The 22270-nt window shown below is 45.0% G+C and overlaps 1 protein-coding gene and 1 non-coding gene across 2 annotated transcripts in view; both read right to left on the bottom strand.

Annotated features, from left to right (window-relative positions):
• Positions 1-22270, bottom strand: part of LOC124550625 (serine/arginine repetitive matrix protein 2-like) — a 237764-nt gene that overhangs the window by 87408 nt on the left and 128086 nt on the right. The window contains exons 12-16 of the mRNA XM_047125347.1: positions 20995-21204; positions 18212-18474; positions 9462-9657; positions 9358-9383; positions 5637-5645 (exon numbers count right to left, since the gene is read on the bottom strand). Coding sequence (XP_046981303.1) covers positions 5637-5645; positions 9358-9383; positions 9462-9657; positions 18212-18474; positions 20995-21204 — 704 coding nt within the window. The remainder of the gene's footprint in view (positions 1-5636; positions 5646-9357; positions 9384-9461; positions 9658-18211; positions 18475-20994; positions 21205-22270) is intronic.
• On the bottom strand, positions 21496-21567 carry Trnat-agu. Its single transcript has one exon. It is a non-coding gene; the product is annotated as a tRNA-Thr (tRNA).

Raw genomic sequence — 22270 nt, 5'->3', positions numbered from 1 at the left:
CCAAAGGGCATGCAGCCATTTCACCACAGTCAAAGTTGGTTGTTGCCTTCCTGCTACTTCTGTTCGAATCTCTAGCAGAAAGGTAGCGGACCAGTCCCCTAACTGGCTCAAATTGCGCTACCTCAGGCCTTTCAATTATGTCTCAAAAAAACCGAAGCGTTGTCTTCCCTGTACCTCAGGAATTTCACCTCTGCTGCCTTTCAGTAAATATTAAAATTCTTTATTTATTAATATTTCCCCAAGAGTTTCGTGTATTTTTCCGTACTGCTATTTTCTTCATGCAACAGACGACAGCCCTTTTCCTTACTTGTAATTCCAAGAGATGTACTCCCGTCAGTGCAGTCAGAACGTCTGCAGGCGCGATGGTGAAGCACCCACGCCAGCGTGGCTGTACGAGGGGCGTTTGAAAAGTCCGTACAAAAATAAAAACTACTTACGTGTTTGGGGTAAACCTTTTTTATTTTCCGACATAGCCTCCTTCTAGACTTATACATTTCGTCCAACGCTGTTCTAATTTGTTGATCCCTTCCGAATAATGGGAATTATCCAAGTCTGCAAAATAGCTATTAGTTGCTGCAATCACCTCCTCGTTCGTATAAAATCTTTGTCCTGCCAGCCATTTCTTCTAATTGGGGTACAAAAAGTAGTCCGAAGGAGCCAAGTGTGGAGAACAGAGGGATGTGAAACGAGTTGGAAGCCTATTTCCAATAATTTTGCGACAACAAATGCTGAGGTGTGTGCTGATGCATTGTCATGATGGAAAAGGACTTTTTTTGGGGTCCAATCGCCGGCGTTTTTCTGGCAGCTCGGTTTTCAAACGGTCCAGCAACAATGAATGATATGCACCTGTAATAGTTTTACCCTTTTCCCTTGCGAATCCCAAAAGACAGTCGCCATAACCTTTCCGGCCTAAGGAATGGTCTTCGCCTTTTTTGGTGCAGATTCACCCTTGGTAACCCATTCTTTAAATGGTTGTTTGATCTGAAGAGTATAGTAATGTATCCATGTTTCATCCACAGTGACGAAACGACGCTTAAAGTCCTGCGGATTCTTCCTGAACAGCTGCAAACCATCCTTGCAACACTTCACACGATTCCGGTTTTGTTCAAGCGCGAGCAATCGCGGAACCCATCTTGCGGATAGCTTTCTCATGTCCAAATGTTTATGCAAAATATTATGCACCCGTTCATTCGAGATACTCACACCACTAGCAATCTCACGCACCTTAACTCTCCTGTCATCCATTACCATATCATGGACTTTATCAATGATTACTGGAGTTGTAACCTCCACAGGGCGTCCAGAACGTCCAGCATCACTTGTGCCCATATGGCCACTCTGAAAATTTTGAAACCACTTATGAACTGTTCTAATCGAAGATGCAGAGTCACCATAACGTTTATCAAGCTTCTCTTTAATCTCCTGAGACGTTTTGCTCTTCATAAAGTAATGTTTAATCAACACACGATATTCTTCTTCGTCCATTTTTTGACAATCCCTCGACTTCCTTGATTCACACGAATGTCAAACACAAAAAAATGGACCAATATGGCTGAAACTTGGTGTGCTTTCTTTCCAAAGATGTTACTAACTAAACATGACCTCGATACGCGCCTGTGGTTCCATCTCTCGGACTTTGCACGGACTTTTCAAACGCCCCTCGTATTGCTCGGCGAACTTTTCTCACTGTAGCGGCAGGGGTCCTCACCAGCCACAACACTGTCATCGTACTGCAGCCCACAACTTCGGCTAATATCAACTCCTGCTAAACCCCATATAAACAATTTTATTCGCGATACAATTACTTTTCCTTGCTATACGTTCTACGTGGACTTCAAGGGTCAATTATTCATCCAGATACACACCTAAATATGTTGATCACACACCTTGAGTTATCGCCTAGTTTATTTTGATCAAAGGGTTCGTTTCAACTCTTTCTTTAAATAACATATTATGTTGATTTTGGAGTGTCACTAGGAGTACCATTTGTGCACACCATTCACGCAAAGTTTCTGGGATGTTGTATTTCCATAATGAACTTTCACTCTCCAGAGCAGTGCGTGCTGATTTGAAACTTCGTGGCTTATTAAAACCGTGTGCTGGACCTGTACTCGAGTCCTCGAACCTGGAACCTCTTCTTTTCGTGGGTAAGTGTTGCACTAACTATTTTTATTTTTCTGTTCTTCTTTCTATCTGTTTCTTCGTCATTTCCCGTTAGTAGTTGCGTACGGATGTTGTGTGACACGTCTCAAATTCCATCGACGAACACTTTTTGTTTTGTTTTGTTTTACATTGAGTGGCCATCCACGATCGAACACGCTGATCTACCGTGACAGCAAGTGAGTTATGCAGGCGCAACTCACGACCCGCCCTCACAGGTTTCCTTTCTTTCAGGAGTTCTGGTCCCACACGGTACACAGGAGAACTTCCGCAAAATTTGAAAGGTAGCGGAAATTTTAAGCTTGAAGATGAGGTACAGGTATAAGCAAAGGTGTGAGAGTGGATCGTTAGTTATGCTTGGATAGCTCAGTCGCTGGAGAGCTTGCCCACGAAAGGCAGAGGTCACAGGTTCGAGTCCCAGTCCAGCAAACAGTTTTAATTGAAAAAAGAGACAGCATTGGTCGTATATTTTTTACTATTGCAAAATCGATTTTCTGTCACTGAGTGACCATCTTCAGTGCTATATTGTATAACTTAAATTGGGATGCATTGTTGTCACTAAGCTTACGGCAATCACATAGACTCGATTTTGCAATAGTAAAAAATATACGACCAATGCTGTCTCTTTTTTCAAGTATACCTGTTATCTGGTCGTAGTGCACAAGACAACATGGAGTCGCCAATCAATAAAACAGTTTTAATCTCTCACGAAATTCCAGTTTACCGTAGTTATTTCTAGTGCACTGTTGGCGTGCACTAAAAGTAAGAAGTCATTAACGTACGCTACAGTTCCTAACAATTCCTGTCTGGAATAAATGTTTCACAGAGGTCTTACCGTATCAGATTTGTATGCTGTCTCAAACTTTCGATGACTCCCTCCATCGTCTACATCAGAAATAGCCCGTAGTCCTTGTGATACTTTATTTATTTGGTCGACTTAAATCGTGAAACAAAACTAAAACTCAGATCGAACAGGCCCCAGAAGATCCAACGGTACCGACCGACGGCCGTGTAATCCAGAGCCGATAGACGTCACACGGACGGGCATGTGGTCAGCACACCACTATCCCAGATGTTGCCGGTTTTCGAGACCGGGGCAGTTACTCCTCAGTTGGCCTCACAAGAGATGAGTGCACCCCCTTGCTAACGGCGCCTGGCAGACCCAAATGTCAGCCAAGCCCAACAGTGCTGAACTTCGGTGATCTTTCGGGAACCGGTGTCACCAATGCGACAAGGCCGTTGACTGCTTTCTCGCCAAGATGTCAGAAAATCACAGACCTTCCTTATGCTGTCAGAGTCTATGTAGCTGCCTGCGATGGAAGAAAACCAGTTGGTTGGTTGATTCGGGGAATGGGACCAAACAGTGAGGTCATCGGTCCCAAGAACATCAGTTAGCGACGTTGATTTCCTTAGATCGTGGGTGACTTAATGGATTTCTCTGTTGTCTTTCAGCATCCAGCGCCAGTTTGCACGCGGTGCATTGCAGAACTAAAAGTCACACTAGCGGGCGCTGCCAGGTCGAAAACAACGCAAAGGGACCTCCAGAAGCAGGGAATTACAAGATGAGCTGGAATTCCAGAATCAGTCATCACTGATGCAAATGCCCCTAACAGGAAAAGGTGGAGTAGAAGCCATGAAGCCTGGACTATGGAACAACAGAAGAACGTCACCTGGTCAGGCGAGTCTCGTTCCACGCTGTTTCTAACTTCTGGCCGAGTTTACGTCCGAAGAGTGAAACATTGCTGGGATTTGGTGGTAATTTGGACAGCCATTTCGTGTATTCCATGGCCCCACTGTTATTCTGCAAGGTTGCATTGCTGCCAAGGTTTAAGCGACCATTTTGGCTGATCAGGTCCATACCAAGGTACAATGTTTGTTGCCCAGTGGTGATGCGGTGTTACAAGAAGACAGGGCTTCTGTTCACACAGCTCGCATCGTCCAGAAGTGTTTTTATGACAACGAGGATGAATTCTCGCATTTGTCCTGGCCACCATGGTCACAAGGTCTTAATATTATTAAGCCTTTGTCGTCTACTTTTCAGAGAAAGGTGCTTGACCCCTAGCCACCCCCACCATCGTTACCTGAACTTGACAGTAATTTTACAGGATGAACGTTACAGTATTCCCTTGAAAAGAATACAGGACCTGTATTTATCCATTCATAGACGACTGGAAGCCGTTTTGAAAGTAAACAGTGTTCTTACACTGTATTAGCCATGGTTATGTATTGTGTTTGTGGCGTTTCCACATTTTTATCCATCCCACGCATGTATAAAATTCACTTGGGGAGCTTGATAAGTCTGGCAAAAAAGCCAGAAAAAAGTTTGTTTCGTAAGCAACTCACATTAATTCGCACCATAGTCTTCTTTAAGGGATAAGCAGTTGGTCCAGCGATCCACCAGTTTTTTCATTCCATCGGAAAAATGGGTTCTGTCAAACTCGCAAAATACTTGTTGGCTGCACTTCCTCAGTTGATGAAAATTTATTCCGAGCAAGCTGAAGTTTTAAGTCAGGGAACAGAAAGAAGTCACTTGGGGCTGACTCTGGTGAATAGGGTGGATGAGGAACCAACTCAAAGGCAAAGTCGTGCACTTTCGCCATGTTATCAGTGATGTAAGGAATGGTGCAATACACTGTTGAAAGAGCACTTTTTTGCCTTGGTCTTTTTTCAGCCAACGTATGTTTCAAACGTTCCAACAGTGAATCATAATACGGTCCAGTTATAGTTCTACCTTTTTCCGAGTAATCTATGAGTATTATTCCTTGGGAATCCCATAAAATAATGACTGTCGTCTTACCAGCTGACAAAAAGGTCTTTGCCGTCTTCAGTACACTTTTACGAGCCTTTGTCCATTATTTTGACTGCCGTTTTGACGCTTGTGTGTAATGATTGATCGAAGACATCGACACTGACAAAAAGCCGCAAAAAGTCTTGCCGATTACGATTAAACATCGACAGACATTGTGTTGAAATGTTGTGCCGGGTGTGATTTTGGTCGACTACGAGCAATCGCGACACGCACCTCGCTCACAGCTTCTTCAAAGCCAATTCTCCGTGCACGATATTACGTTCTCGCTCAGTTGAGATGCCTACAGTTCCAGACATGCCACGAATTTTTGTTCGGCGGTCTTGACTCAACTGCACCGCCAGAGCGCGCTTCATCGTCGGTGTTTCATTAACCCAACATTAAATAGTCTTCAGTGATGATGCAGAGTCCACATGTACTTGATCCAGTTCTGTTGTGATTTGTGTGGGAGTCCAACTCATCAAACAAAAATGCTTAATAGCATGAAAATCGGTTTTCCCAATTTTCAATTACAAATGACACACCAACCAATTCAGACGGCTCTCAACAGTGAACTGTACACTGTACATTGTTGCAATACTTCGTACGACATGCCCACCATGTAGCGTGGGGAGGAGACGTGACAGACAGGAACGGCAGGACCTTGATAAGCGTTATCGAAGATAATAACCTAGTGATACTCGACGATGGCTCTCCTACTATGATAACTTCACCTCTCCGTAGACCCTCCGCAGTTGATGTAACTCTTTGCACCCCCTGCTTTACTGAAATATCTAATTGGTGCGTTAAAGAGGATTCAATGGGATCCGATCATCTCCCAATAGAGTTTCACATTAACATCAACGTCGATACTACGCACATCTGTTACTCTAATAGTACGTGGAAAATCAAGGAAGCCAATTGGGCCTCTTATAAGGAAACGGTGCGCCGGGTACTCGCAAATACGAGACGTGACTTACGGGACGACGATGCATACCCAGTTTTACTCAATGCTATGAACGTCGCAGCTGGCATCAGAATCCCTAAGAAAAAAGAATTTACAGTAATGAAGCACCGTTCTCCTCCTTGGTGGAATTCGGAATGCTCTCGGGAAGTTGCGAAGCGACGACTCGCCTTGAAAACCTATCGTCAGAATCCTTCATTGGACAACTTCTTGGCTGTACAAAAAGTGAATGCGCGAGTTACCAAATTCCTGAAGAAAACCAAGAAGGACAGTTGGAAACAATTTTGCCTGTCCGTAAATAATGAAACCAGTATGGCAAGCATCTGGCATAAAATAAAAGCTTTTAGAACAAGAAGACTGTCTTCCTCCCCTCCTGCTACCACAGCCTGGTTAGAGGAATTCATAGATACAATCGCTCCTTCCACGGTGCCATTTTTAAACCATCGGTTCCCTGCTGAAGAAGACCGCTACCATGTTCTCCTTCGTCCTTTCTCTATAGAAGAACTCAACGAAGGTATTAAAGTATCGAGCGACAGTTGCCCTGACACTGATCACATATGTTACTCTATGCTTGCACACCTGCCTATAGAAGCGAAAGACTTTCTCTTGAACATTTTTAATCAGTACTGGATGAAGAAAGACCTCATATCAACATGGACGACGCAAGTAATAATTCCAATTCTCAAACGTGGTAAAGATCCAAATGTCGGTACTAATTATAGACCTATTGCCTTGTCGTCGTGCGTTGCAAAAACACTGGAACGAATGGTAAAAAGGAGACTAGAATGGTGGCTTGAAAAAAGTAATTTGTTGCCTCGGAGTCAATACGGCTTCAGAAAAGGCAAAGGGACCATGGATAACCTGTTTTTGCTTAATATGGGTATCACGTCAGCCTTTCAAACGAAAGAGACAGTAGTGGCAGCTTTTCTTGACGTTAAGGGTGCACATGATCACGTACAAATACCGATACTCTTGGACAAGCTGGCAGGATTCGGAATTCCTTCACGGATGATCTACGGTATCAGTACCCTGATTACTCAAAGAACGATCTACGTCCGTTTCAAAGGAACCATGATCGGAGCTTTTTATGTCTCCCAGGGCTTGCCGCAAGGTGCAATTTTAAGTCCTCTCCTGTATACTCTATGTACGCACGACCTAGAACGCATACTTACTCCCCCCACAAAAATCCTACAATATGCTGATGATATATGTGTTTATTCTACTGCTGCTTCATATCTTCAGGCCAAAACGGCATTAACCACAACCATCGCACACATCGATGAGTGGCTCTCTATTAATGGGCTGGAGATCTCGGCTGAGAAATCAGCAGTCGTTCCGTTAACCAAGTCGACGACAGCTCGCACTGAAGATCACATTACCTGTGGCAAGTACACCTTCCAAATAAAATCTCACGTTCGATTTCTGGGGATGATTTTTGACTCTCGGTTAAGCTGGGCGCCCCACATCCGATCCACCGTTACGAAGTGTGAAGAAGGTTTAAATGTAATCAGATCACTCACTCGTGTCTGGTGGGGAGCGCACCAGAGTGTTTTACTCACCATGTACCGAGGGATAATTCGATCTCGATTAGACTATGGCTGTCAATTCTACCACACTGCGTCAAAGATTCATCTCTCCAAATTAGATACTCTTCAATATAGATCCATTCGTACCTGTCTTGGAGCCATGCGATCGACGCCCACCAACGCCCTTTTAATGGAAGCAGGGGAGATGCCCTTGAGCATTAGGCGCCAAATGTTATCGGACAAATTCTACATTCAAGGCATGCCCATTATGGACAGTTCCGTCTATCAAAGTAGAGACTGCATTTATCGACTGTGGATTGCATCCCACAGAAGGAATAAAGTGCCAGCCGTTTGTGCCAGCTTTGACACTTGGTCACCTGTCATACATTCTATACGGCGTTCGGCGCATCTACCTGTTTTTGAATATGATCTTCAAACGCTCTGCTCTCAGATCCCAGTCCATTATTTAAGTACGACCTGGCTGGACAGTACTAATGTCAACGTTGGCTTCAGTCGTCTCGTTCAAGCACAATGGCCGGGTTTTCTCTGCGTATATACTGATGGTTCCAAAATTCCGCAAGAAGAGTGTACAGGATGCGCTTTTTTCTGCCGCAAAACCTTCAAACTGCCTACGAGCACTTCTATTTTTACGGCGGAGACAGTGGCAGTTTTGGAAGCATTTAAGTTTGTCTCTAGCACTTCCTTCCCCAAGATATTGATAGTATCTGACTCGCAAAGCGTTCTTAAAAACATTCAGTACAGTCGATGGAACAAAACGACCAACAGTTATATCTTGGATGTGATATCTGAATATATTCGCAGCGCACGCACGGGCCGGACGATCCATTTGTTGTGGGTACCTTCCCACTCTGGTGTCGTTTATAATGATGAAGTCGATGCATTAGCCAAACAAGCGGCAACGTCAGGCACCGTCCTGGATCTGCAGCTTCCTTATACAGACTACTTACGTGCAGTCAAGGATCACGCAAGACATCAATGGCAGGAAATGTGGAACGTTTCTCAACAGACAAAAGGCGGTTATTACGCAGTGCTCACCGCGCTGTCGCCAAACACGGATGCGACCATCATGATGCTGTAAACAGAACCAGGATTCATAAACAGAACCAGGATTCATCCGAAAAAATGACGTTTTGCCATTCGTGCACCCAGGTTCGTCGTTGAGTACACCTTCGCAGGCGCTCCTGTCTGTGATGCAGCGTCAAGGGTAACCGCAGCCATGGTCTCCGAGCTGATAGTCCATGCTGCTGGAAACGTCGTAGAACTGTTCGTGCAGATGGTTGTTGTCTTGCAAACGTCCCCATCTGTTGACTCGGGGATCGAGACGTGGCTGTACGATCCGTTACAGCCATGCAGATAAGATGCCTGTCATCTCGACTGCTAGTGATACGAGGCCGTTGGGGTCCAGCACGTCGTTTCGTGTTACCCTCCTGAGCCCACCGATTCCATATTCTGCCAACAGTCATTGGATCTCGACCAACGCGAGCAGCAATGTCGCGATACGATAAACCGCAATCGCGATAGGCTACAATCCGACCTTTATCAAAGTCGGAAACGTGATGGTACGCATTTCTCCTCCTTACACGAGGCATTACAACAACGTTTCCGCAGGCAACGCCGGTCAACTGCTGTTTGTGTATGAGTAATCGGTTGGAAACTTTCCTCATGTCAGCACGTTGTAGGTGTCGCCACCGGCGCCAACCTTGTGTGAATGCTCTGGAAAGTTAATCATTTGCATATCACAGCATGTTGTTCCTGTAGGTTAAATTTCGCGTCTGTAGCATGTCATCTTCGTGGTGTAGCAATTTTAATCGCCAGTAGTGTAGTTTATTAGACTGGGTGCATGTTTTTTGATTGTCCTAGACTAGAGGCGGGCTCTACAGAAGGTGACGTCGGCGGCCTACCTGCGGGGGCTGCGCGCCCTGGCCTGCTGCTGCGGCGTGCCGGCGTCTGCGGGGGCGGCGGCGGCGGCGGCTGCGGCGGGTGCGGCGTCCTGGCCACCGGAGGCGGCGGCGAGCGGCCGCGGCAGCTGGATGCGCATCTTCTCGGCGGGCGGCGGGGGCGGCGCGGGCGCCTCGTGCTGCACGTATTCGTCCAGCAGCGCCGGGTTGATGGGCGTGGTGGAGCGCGGCCGCTCGATGGGGCAGGTGCGCACCTCGGCCGCGGACCGCTGCCGCACCGGCAGGATCGGCACCGCCACAGACCTGCGGGCCGCCGCACCGCTCACTGCCTCTGCTCCCTGCTACATCTACATCTACATCCATACTCCGCAAGCCACCTGACGGTGTGTGGCGGAGGGTACTTTGAGCACCTCTATCGCTTCTCCCTTCTATTCCACTCTCGTATTGTTCGTGGAAAGAAAGATTGTCAGTATGCCTGTGTGTGGGCTCTAATCTCTCTGATTTTATCCTCATGGTCTCTTCGCGAGATATACGTAGGTGAGAGCAATATACTGCTTGACTCCTCGGTGAAGGTATGTTCTCGAAAATTCAACAAAATCCCGTAGCGAGCTACTGAGCGTCTCTCCTGCATAGTCTTCCACTGGAGTTTATCTATCATCTCCGTACCGCCTTCGCGATTACTAAATGATCCTGTAAAGAAGCGCGCTGCTCTCCGCTGGATCTTCTCTATCTCTTCTATCAACCCTATCTGGTACGGATCCCACATCGGTGAGCAGTATTCAAGCAGTGGGCGAACAAGTGTACTGTAACCTACTTCCTTTGTTTTCGGACTGCATTTCCTTAGAATTCTTCCAATGAATCTCAGTCTGGCATCTGCTTTACCGACGATCGACTTTATATGGACATTCCATTTTAAATCACCCCTAATGCCTACTCCTAGATAATTTATGGAATTAACTGCTTCCAGTTGCTGACCTGCTATATCGTAGCTATAGATAAAGGATCTTTCTTTCTATGTATTCGCAGCACATTACACCTGTCTACATTGAGATTCAATTGCCATTCCCTGCAACATACGTCAATTCGTTGCAGATCTTCCTGTAATTCACTACAATTTTCCATTGTTACAACCTCTCGATATACTACAGCATCATCCGCAAAAAGCCTCAGTGAACTTCCGATGTTATCCACAAGGCCATTTATGTATTTTTGAATAGCAACGGTCCTACGACACTCCACTGCGGCACACCTGAAATCACTCTTACTTCGGAAGACTTCTCTCCATTGAGAATGACATGCTGCGTTCTTTTATCTAGTAACTCTTCAATGCAATCACACAATTGGTCTGATAGTCCATATGCTCTTACTTTTTTCATTAAACGACTGTGGGGAATTGTATCGAACGCCATGCGGAAGTCAAGAAACACGGCATCTACCTGGGAACTCGTGTCTATGGCTCCCTGGGTCTCGTGGACGAATAGCGCGAGCTGTGTTTCACACGATCGCCTTTTTCGAAACCCATCCTGGTTCCTACAGAGTAGATTTCTAGTCTCCAGAAAAGTCATTATACTCGAACATAAAACGTGTTCCAAAATTCTACAACTGATCGACGTTAGAGATATAGGTTTATACACTCCTGGAAATGGAAAAAAGAACACATTGACACCGGTGTGTCAGACCCACCATACTTGCTCCGGACACTGCGAGAGGGCTGTACAAGCAATGATCACACGCACGGCACAGCGGACACACCAGGAACCGCGGTGTTGGCCGTCGAATGGCGCTAGCTGCGCAGCATTTGTGCACCGCCGCCGTCAGTGTCAGCCAGTTTGCCGTGGCATACGGAGCTCCATCGCGGTCTTTAACACTGGTAGCATGCCGCGACAGCGTGGACGTGAACCGTATGTGCAGTTGACGGACTTTGAGCGAGGGCGTATAGTGGGCATGCGGGAGGCCGGGTGGACGTACCGCCCAATTGCTCAACACGTGGGGCGTGAGGTCTCCACAGTACATCGATGTTGTCGCCAGTGGTCGGCGGAAGGTGCACGTGCCCGTCGACCTGGGACCGGACCGCAGCGACGCACGGATGCACGCCAAGACCGTAGGATCCTACGCAGTGCCGTAGGGGACCGCACCGCCACTTCCCAGCAAATTAGGGACACTGTTGCTCCTGGGGTATCGGCGAGGACCATTCGCAACCGTCTCCATGAAGCTGGGCTACGGTCCCGCGCACCGTTAGGCCGTCTTCCGCTCACGCCCCAACATCGTGCAGCCCGCCTCCAGTGGTGTCGCGACAGGCGTGAATGGAGGGACGAATGGAGACGTGTCGTCTTCAGCGATGAGAGTCGCTTCTGCCTTGGTGCCAATGATGGTCGTATGCGTGTTTGGCGCCGTGCAGGTGAGCGCCACAATCAGGACTGCATACGACCGAGGCACACAGGGCCAACACCTGGCATCATGGTGTGGGGAGCGATCTCCTACACTGGCCGTACACCACTTGTGATCGTCGAGGGGACACTGAATAGTGCACGGTACATCCAAACCGTCATCGAACCCATCGTTCTACCATTCCTAGACCGGCAAGGGAACTTGCTGTTCCAACAGGACATTGCACGTCCGCATGTATCCCGTGCCACCCAACGTGCTCTAGAAGGTACAAGTCAACTACCCTGGCCAGCAAGATCTCCGGATCTGTCCCCCATTGAGCATGTTTGGGACTGGATGAAGCGTCGTCTCACGCGGTCTGCACGTCCATCACGAACGCTGGTCCAACTGCGGCGCCAGGTGGAAATGGCATGGCAAGCCGTTCCACAGGACTACATCCAGCATCTCTACGATCGTCTCAATGGGAGAATAGCAGCCTGCACTGCTGCGAAAGGTGGATATACACTGTACTAGTGCCGACATTGTGCATGCTCTGTTGCCTGTGTCTATGTGCCTGTGGTTCTGTCAGTGTGATCATGTGATGTATCTGACCCCAGGAATGTGTCAATAAAGTTTCCCCTTCCTGGGACAATGAATTCACGGTGTTCTTATTTCAATTTCCAGGAGTGTAATTAGCAGTTGCTTCTAAGATTTCGCTAAGTATTAACAACAGAGATAAAATTGAACGACTTTTCTTTGTGATTACTTTGAATATGCTTGCTAATAGAATTTGTCGTTTTGCAGGTTCCAGAGTTTCATAGTCAGCCGGAGTGGCCGAGCGGTTCTAGGCGCTTCAGTCTGCAACCGTGCGACCGCTACCGTCGCAGGTTCGAATCCTGCCTCGGGCATGGATGTGTGTGATGTCCTTAGGTTAGTTAGGTTCAAGTAGATCTATGTTCTATGGGACTGATGACCCCAGATGTTAAGTCCCATAGTGCTCAGAGCCATTTGAACCATTTTGAACCAGGGTTTCATAGTAATGTGAAATCTAATTAATGATTTCAACCTTGCAAAGATGGTATACGAAGACTGTGAAATGCAATGGAAATCACTTATTTCCTCTGAAGGCATACGCATGTTTATTTATTAGTAAATTTCTTGGACATTCATTCGAATGATGTTGAAAGTTTGTTAGAAATTGTCGAAACGTTAGAAGAAATAGAAAATAAGTCTCGTGATTCTGTGAATTGTGGTTCAAAAGATGATTGTTGTGCTATTTAAAGCCCAGAACAGAAATAGAGTACCTTCGAAGCCCAAAGAAAAAACCATGTATAGTAACTGTTTCCAGTGTCGAAGAAAACCCTGTAAATTTTTTGGTTAAACGAAGAAGGAAGAAAAACGTTGCAGTATTTCCCACAGTGTAATTTACCAAAACAGCTGCGGTATTTTCCAACCAAAATAGATAAAATAATAGTATTCAAAAGTTTAGTGCTGCATGTAAGAGTCAATAAACCGTTGCTGAGGGAGACAGCACTCTGAATTGGAAGTGAGACGAACGTTACTGGTTTCCAGATCAGGTTAAATGGATTCAGGAAATGATATGGGAAAGGAAGTCACAAAATTACAAAGTTTACCTCAAGTAAACGTGTAGCGGAGATGTACTAATAGGTAATACAATAGCGAAGTTCATAGCTGACGGCCGGCCGCGGTGGCCTCGCGGTTCTGGCGCTCCAGTCCGGAACCGCGGGACTGCTACGGTCGCAGGTTCGAATCCTGCTTCGGGCATGGGTGTGTGTGATGTCCTTAGGTTAGTTAGGTTTAAGTAGTTCTAAGTTCTAGGGGACTTATGAAGTAAGATGTTGAGTCCCATAGTGCTCAGAGCCATTTGAACCATTTTGAACCATAGCTGACGTGAAGACGAACCTTCTTGTTATCCTCTAAAAGCTGCGTATGAATCCAATTAATCAGCTTTCGTGCAAACCGCACTTTGTTATTCCGAAAAAAAAGGACAGAGTCGTGCAGTCGATGAATCCTATTGCACATTCGTATACGACAGTGATAAGTATCAGTGAATTACTTTTTCTACTTTATCTCTGTCTTTAGGAATATGAAGGCAAATCAGTACCAAAAATTAAAAGAAATATTGTTTACTTCTAAAAGTCTTGTAACTGACAAAGCAAAATCTGGAAAAATGAGAGAGTACAAATGTAAATGTTACACGCGAAACATCTTCTTATTAAATAAAAAAAAAGAAAAAGACTCCGACCGAACAGCCCATGAAGGTCCAACGGTACCGATCGGCCACCGTGCCATCCTTAGCCCACAGGCGTCAGTGGACGCGGAAACGGAGGGGCGTGTGTTCAACAAACCGCTCTCCCGGCCGAATGTCAGTTTACGAGACGGGAGCCGCTACTTCTCGATCAAGTAGCTCCCCAGTTTGCCTCACAAGGGCTGAGTGCACCCCGCTTGCCAACAGTGCTCGGCAGACCGGATGGTCACCAATCCAAGTGCTAGCCCAGCCCGCCAGCACTTAAGTTCGGTGATCTGACGGGAACCGGTGTTACCACTGCGGCAAGCCCGATTGCATCTTCTTACCGTTTGCAGAGAATAATTCATTGGTGTTTTTGGTCTCTTGGCCTGGACATAACGACGCCTCTGTCTTTAAGACGACGGCGAAAAGACTGAACAGAGTTCCGATTCCATTTAGAACTAATAGTGTGATTCAACTTCTCAAAATGGTTCAAATGGCTCTGAGCACTATGGGACTCAACTGCTGAGGTCATTAGTCCCCTAGAACTTAGAACTAGTTAAACCCAACTAACCTAAGGACATCACAAACATCCATGCCCGAGGCAGGATTCGAACCTGCGACCGTAGCGGTCTTGCGGTTCCAGACTGCAGCGCCTTTAACCGCACGGCCACTTCGGCCGGCCGATTCAACTTCTCGGTTTAAAAAAAATTCAGTTGTGTGAAGCATTTTCCAAATAATTGTCAGACAGCATAATTTCTGAGAGCTCTTTGTCATTCCAGGTGTATCAGTGGAAGACCGTTTTTAAACTTCAGTCGTTTGTGCATTTTCAGTGCAGATCACATGTTACGAATCTGATGAGATATGCTTGATATGTAGCACAACATGCAGAACAGTCGTCACAACCAGTTCTTACTCTACTGCAGCATTGTGTAAATAAAAATTTTAAGGACTGTGGAGTGCCTGACTGCAGTAATTTTTCTTTTGTCTGGTGTGGCTGGCGTAAGGAAAATATTTCTCTCATCCAATAGACACTTCGCATTTTTCTAACGACTACAGGGAATAAACAAGGAACCGTTTCATTGTTAGTAAAACGTACATTATTGAAAATTTATCATAAAAACTACGCTACAGAAATTCTTATAAACTATTTAATGTCAACCAATTAAAGTCCCGGTTTCTTTCTTCCGGCAGTCACTTGTTTAACAACTACATCTGAAACAGTTTATCTGTCGACATAAATTGCAAGTTACTCGAAAAGAATTATGATTTAAGACATTTTTGGTACGATTTAAGTGTTTAAAGCTCTCACTTGCGCACTTCGGGTTTCGCGCTACGTGACGCCGTGTTCTCTTGTTACAGGAGGGTTTGTTTATTCGCAGATTCGTGTGGTAGGCAGGAAGGAGTCTACAAACCGCTGTTATAAGCGGTTCTTCACGTAGCAAAAATAAATAACTTTAACATTTAAAAAAATTGCAGTACGCCAAAGCACCTAAAATTTTGACAGTGCAATTCTTTCGGTGTATTCTTCCTGTGCGAAAAACGTCAGGGCACGTTTCGACATGTCGGATTGGACCACTGCCTCGTTAGAGATGAGCATTCAAGGGTGCCGTGGTAAGTTTTGCATGCCATTGGGCCATACCATTGTTTCTTGCACGAGCTCTTTACACTCTAAGCACATTTTCGTACAGCTCTGACCGTGCGATGTGACATGTTTTCCTTGTTACTGTGCCTGTACTGCATCTAAGACGTTCTGCGAAAGACCTCTTCCTCCACCGAAAACACTCATTTCATTTGTAGCATATTTCAAGACCTGCTGTCCAATATTTATAAATTATACAACTTAAACAACTTTACATGTAGTAGTACATTATTGCATATTACCAGTAAAATTTGTTTTGGGCAATAAAACAAGGGTAATAACAATGGGTTACAAAGAAAATTAAATTAGCTGTAGGGACCGGACGGAGTGTTAAAATGATAAATGTTAGTAACTTAGAAGAAAATGATAGAAAAACAGGAAAGAGACGATCTGCAAATCTTCTTTTACTGTTAAAATGAGACAGAACATATAAATGATGCTTCGTGTTGCTGCTACCCTAGGTGGGAGGATCTCGGCAGAAACATCGAACCCGTCCACCTAAAGTAGTGTGCAAAATTATGTTGTCTTATATTACTAAATGAAATACATCATGAATGTGTGTATTTGTTTCTACTGTCTAAGAAGCAGTACTACGTATTACATCCTTTAAGTTCTTATTTAGGGCATACCCATTGCACTATTTGTGTTGCCATATCTAGACGTAGTTCTACATGTTGTGTGTTTGCGTTCACGATGCTGTTTTCCTTAATCAGTGCAGCAAGTCGGGAACGGTGTCTCGGAGCATGAAAGCTGTGTGAAGTTTTCCTTTGATGTAATGATTGTCTTGTTGCTTAAATTAATTATTTTTGTTTAAATTATTTAGTTATCATATTTAAAGTGCAGTTTAGATACATGAACCAATCATGTGCTACGCCTGCTTTTCTTATACTTATGCTATTTACATATTTTAGGTGTTTTACTCCTTATATGGTGAGTCTGTGTCTCATGTTGTTATTGTTTGTGTCAGTTTCCGTGTCTGGATCTACATCAGTTCAAGTGGTTCAAACGGCTCTGAGCACTATGCGACTTAACTTCTGAGGTCATCAGTCGCCTAGAACTTAGAACTAATTAAACCTAACTAACCTAAGGACATTACACACATCCATGCCCGAGGCAGGATTCGAACCTGCGACGGTAGCGGTCACGCTGTTCCAGACTGAAGCGCCTTTAACCGAACGGCCACACCGGCCGGCGATCTACATCAGCGTCTGTGACTGTGTCTGAGTTTGTGTCCTCCCATGGAACCTGTTGTGTTTTGTGTGTATCTGTTCGAGATCTGCCGTAACGGTTTTGTTGTCTATAAAGCGATGAGCCAAAACATTATGACCACCTGTTTAATAGCGTGCTGTTCCACTTTTAAAACACAGTACAACAGAGATTCTCTTTGGCCTGGATTCTACAAGTTCCTGTCACGATTTCAGAAGGATGTGGTACCAGATGTCTACGCACTGGTCAAGCAATTCCCACAAATTATGGTAGGGTGGTTTACGGTCACACAGCTGGTGCCCGATATATGTTGCAATGGGCACAAATCAGGCACATTTGCTGACCGAGACATCAGTGTGAGTCCAGCATAATGCCCCTCAAACCACTGTAGCACCATTCTGACCATGCAACACGGACAGTTATCTTGCTGAAGCAGTCGTCGCTGTAGGGGGAGACTTCAAGCAAAAGCGATGCTGGTGGCGCGCACTAATGTTCACGTGGTTCAGTGCTGTAGTGGGGCCTTCGGCTACCACCGCAGACCCCGTAGAAGCCCAACTCAACGTGCCCCATAACATGATTCTGCCTTCACAGGCCAGCATCTGGAGTGCGGTGCATGTTTCGTGCAGCCATTTGCGTGGATGACGGTATGCAAGGACCCAACCATCGAACTTGTGTAGTAAGAAATGTGATTTATTTGGCAGGCAACATGTTTCTGTAGATTCATAGTAGAAACTCTATGATGCTATGCCGACTGTAATCATAACTGACTATGTCGTTGGGCCAACACAGGAATACGTAGGGGTGGAGCTCCATGTTCAACAATGGCCGAAACACTTGTGCCTGCACCAGCATTGTACTGTGTCGTCAGATCTGCCACAGATCGCTGCCTGTCCCAAACTACACAGTGGGGGATCCTGAAGTCTACAATCCGTAATGAGACGTGGACGTCGTATACCATAAGGACTAAAAGTTATTTCACCATCCTTCAGCCACTTTCCATAGGTGCTCACGACAGTAGTACGCCAACAGGCGACCAGCTTCGCGGTTTCGGAGATTCTCGTTTCCAGTCGCACGGCCACAACGACGTGCTCTTTGTCAAAACCGCTTATATCAGTGGATTTCCACATTTTCGGCCCATATCTTCGCTGTGATGACTGCTCTTTCGTCTCTCTTCCGCATACATTGTTTCTTTACGGCGTCACGTGCCCGCATGGCTACCAGAAAGCATTCAACCTCGCGGTGGGCAGTTGTCGTAATGTTCTGGCTCATCAGTGTAGTTTTATGCCGAGTTCTCGAAATCTCATCAGCGATGTTTCCTAGAGTACTCCATTTGTCTGGGGTCTCGTGACACTTTTTCTCTGCTCGCCCGCGAGTTGACGTAGCAGAGAGGTACGTACCGCTCCTGGGGCAGCGTGGTGGGCACGTAGGGCAGCTCGCCCTCGAACGAGTCCTGCAGCACGAGCCCCTGGCGCTCGGCGTCGCCGTCCGCCTCCTCCGCCTCCTCCGCCCCCGCGGCGGCCAGCAGCGGCGCGGGCTCCGCCCCCAGCACGGCGGCCGCGACGCGCGCGAACTCCGCCTCCGAGTCGGACGACAGGCGCTCCTCCTCCGTGCTGGCCGGCGCCTGCGCAGCCCGCCGCCCACCTCTCATGTCACGGCCAGTCTGAGCCGAGCCAAAACGAGACTTTCTAAAACTTACACACTGTATTTTTATCCTAGTATGTATCAGGGTAGTGTGGTGACAGATGGTGGTGAAGCCGTATGTATGGAGAACTGCATAAAGAAGGCAACTGCTGTCTTCGTACAACTGTATCCAACATAGAGGAACAGAAACATAACATGCAGAACTAAAATTTGTATGTAATTAACGTTCTTGAAAACTTTATAATGGAGTTATGAAATATTTTGAAATTTTGCAAAATATCTCACTACCGTTAATTAATTTTTAAAATGAAAACGTTTGTTACATCTTGAGTTAAAGAATTTTTCAAACTACAAACATCCATGTGTAATACAGCTGGTTCCTGAAATACCATTTTTGGAAAATAGGCTGTACACAATGTGCTGTCAGAATATTTTTCAACATCCGTAATCAAAATATGTAAAAATTCACTATCGGTCTAATTATATATTTTACTTATATTTGTTTTATGTTTTAAATTCCTATTTTTGTTATACAGTCTTTTTTGTTTTTGTTTTTTAATTTACCATTGTACAAACGTGTATTTTCTTAATTGAAAATCATAATTAATTCATTATTATGATAGAAAGTAATTGCAACAAAGATAATTCGTAACTAAACGCTTAAAACATAACTTTTTCTTACAGCTTGCACATAAAATGAACGAAATTTCTTCTTGTGATGTGCTTTGCATGACAGAGAACATACGATAAAACAAAATTCAGCAGGAATTCAAATTACTGTAGGTGATCCTCTAAATATCCGGATTTGTATTAGGCAAATTTCTGTTCATTGGTAAGCCACGGCGAAAAGAATTGATTACGTACTAGTAACTGTAGCTTCATTCTATTGTTCCTCAAGCGGAGACTGACATTAAAATTATTCAACACAAGGAGATCCGAAACACTTTATTCAGAAGGTTCTTCCAATGTCAAAAGCCATATATGTACCACTTCTGAACCTGTACCATCGTGTTCCTTGGGATTACCAGATGAACAAGTTTCTCGTCCTACGATATAATGGGCAAACTGTTTTTTCACACTCACTGCCCACCTACTCACAGTTTTAAAAGAAACTAAAGGTGCGTCTGGATCGAGAATTCGAGAATCTCTTTTTGAAGCCCCCATTGTCCTTGTGACAGCATCGAAATCTGGTAAACAAACGTCTGATCAGGCCAAAAGGTATTTGAAAGATGTTTTCTCCCAGTGAGGGAGAAAAATCTGTATTACTGTTAGATGCTTAGGTCTCTCAGTGTGAAAAAAACTGTATAGAGCATCATACCTTGTTCATCTGGTGATTCCAAAGGGCTCGACGGCACAGGTACAGTCGTGAGATGTATATGGATTTGATGTTGGAAGAACTTTGTGAGAAGATTTTTAGACCTAGTTCTGTTGAGTAATTTTGATGTAAATCTCCGTTTAAAAAACAATATAATTAAGCTGTAGTCAGTAGCACAGAATCAAGTTTTTTCACCAAGGCTTACCAATGTACTGAAATATGCTTGACACAAATAAGGATGTTTATGAGATCACCTGTCACAAACTGAAATCCCGCTGATTTGTGTTTTATCTTGTGTTCTCTGTCGTGAACAGTATACGCTTAGTACGTGAAGAAATGTGTTCATTTTACGTGCATGGTGTAAGAAAACGTTATGTTTTATGCGTTTATTTACAGATTATCATTATAGTAATTATTTTCTATCATAATAATGAATTAATTGTTATTTTCAATTAAAGAAATAGAGGTGTGTAAAAAATGAATGTAGAACAAAAATAACAGTTTAAAATATAAAACAAATATAAGTAAACTAAATAACATGACTAATCATGAATGTTTATACATTTAATTGGGTATGTTGAAAATACTCTGACAACTCATTTTGCGTAGCTTATTTTCCAAAAATGGTGTTTTAGAAACTAACTTTATTATGCATGGATGTATGTAGCTTGAAAACTTCTTTAATTTATGTTGTAACAAATGTTTTCATTTTTCAGAATTAATTAATGGTGGTGGGATATTTTAAACAATTTCAAATTATTACAAAATTCCATTATATAATTTGCAAGAACGTTAATTATGTATCAACTTTTATACGAGAAATAGTTTCTTATGTATCATAGTTTCAAGGATATTCCCTCCAAACCCAATATGCTAAATTACCTTTCAGGACGTGTTTCATCCTTTAAAAGTGGAATTGGGTCCAAAAAAAATACTGATTGCATTATTTTTCCCCATTTACCTACCCACCAAGTCTTAACAAGATTATTTATTAACACTTGGGAATGTTCCATCGCGAATCTTAGGCTGGAGACACGGAGGTCAGACGGCGGTAAACACTTCCACCTGTTATTGAGCGAGAAAGAATGCGTTGTGTTACTTACTGAAAGCCCCTCGTTAAAATACGGATTTTAGCTGCATATTTTCTCGTATTCAGAGTTGACCACCAGGCCACTCAGAACGCAGCACGGGCCTCGCACTGGCTGCAGAGTGGTGGCGGCTCACCTGTGCTGGGAGGACGGCGCTGCCGGCCGGGGAGGCCTCCTCGGAGAGCGCCTGGTGCGCCACGCTGCAGCCGCCCAGCTGTTCTTGCCCACCGCCTGCCTCCACGTCCAGCGACGGCGGCTTCACCGCCTCAGGTCCAGCCTCCGGGGCACACTCTGGCTGCGGCTTCGGCTGCAGCTCCACCACTGCCACACTCTCCGCCGGTCGCACCTGGGGCAACCAAAACACACAAACCGCTCACCTCTCACCGTCTGGCTGACACTGACAACTCAGGCATTAAACAAGTCCACCACCAAACGTTAATTTCTTTGCAAAAGGGCAATATGGCGCTGCATTACTCCGAGGCAGTTGTTCTGAACCTGGGAGTGGTTACTCCATTATGGGCAAATTTTGTGAGGGATAAAAACAAAAGTGATATATTAATCATATACAGTTGATGTTCCTGAGTCTCACTTTCGTCTATGATAATGATGTAGGCTGAAGCAATTAATTGAAATTTTGTGCCAGCACCAGGATTCGAACTGGGGTCTCCTACTTACTGGGCAGGTGCGCTACCCACTGCGCCACACTGGCACAGCAGTTACCACAACTGCAATTACTCTCATTGCTAAGGTGCTACTCTAATACTGAATACCCTCTGCAGTACTGATGTGGGTCTAGAAGAGGAATAGCAGTGGGCTGAGGCATGAACTGGAATTTATATTGGTGAGGAAGACATCTTAGGATAATCCGTGCAATCGTGGTAGCCACAGTGGTTAGCTCATTTGCCTATTAAGCAGGAGACCTTAAGTTCGAATCACAGCACTGATACAAATTTTAATTCATTGCTTCAGCCTACATCATTATAAGAAAAACAAAAGGGTTCAGTTGTGCTTCGGTCGTTTGGACCAGCAAAAAGGATTAGTGCGTATTTCTGATGCATTGTCACATGATACATGGGCAGTATTATATCACAAGGTTCGAAACACTGAACGCCCCTAACATCTGATCTCAGATGTTGAACGAGGCCAAAGTAAACTACATTCAGCTAGAAGCAGAAGCCTTAGCTATGGTAAATTTCTGCATCTGCACAGTGGAACATTTTTCCTCCTGACTGACTATAACGTAACAGACAAAACTAGACGAGACACTGAAGCAGAAGTTGAAGCCCAGAATTGCGAGGCCACATACTGGAGTCAGCCCGCCCCCGGTCAATGACCCTCGAGCTGAGTAGATGTCTACAACTTCTGAGGCAGTACCATCTACGTGATGAAACCGGGCTGGTAACCAAGAAGAA

This window comes from Schistocerca americana, chromosome 9 (assembly GCF_021461395.2).
Source record: "Schistocerca americana isolate TAMUIC-IGC-003095 chromosome 9, iqSchAmer2.1, whole genome shotgun sequence".
NCBI lineage: Eukaryota > Metazoa > Arthropoda > Insecta > Orthoptera > Acrididae > Schistocerca > Schistocerca americana.
This window is presented reverse-complemented; position numbering and strand designations above follow the sequence as displayed.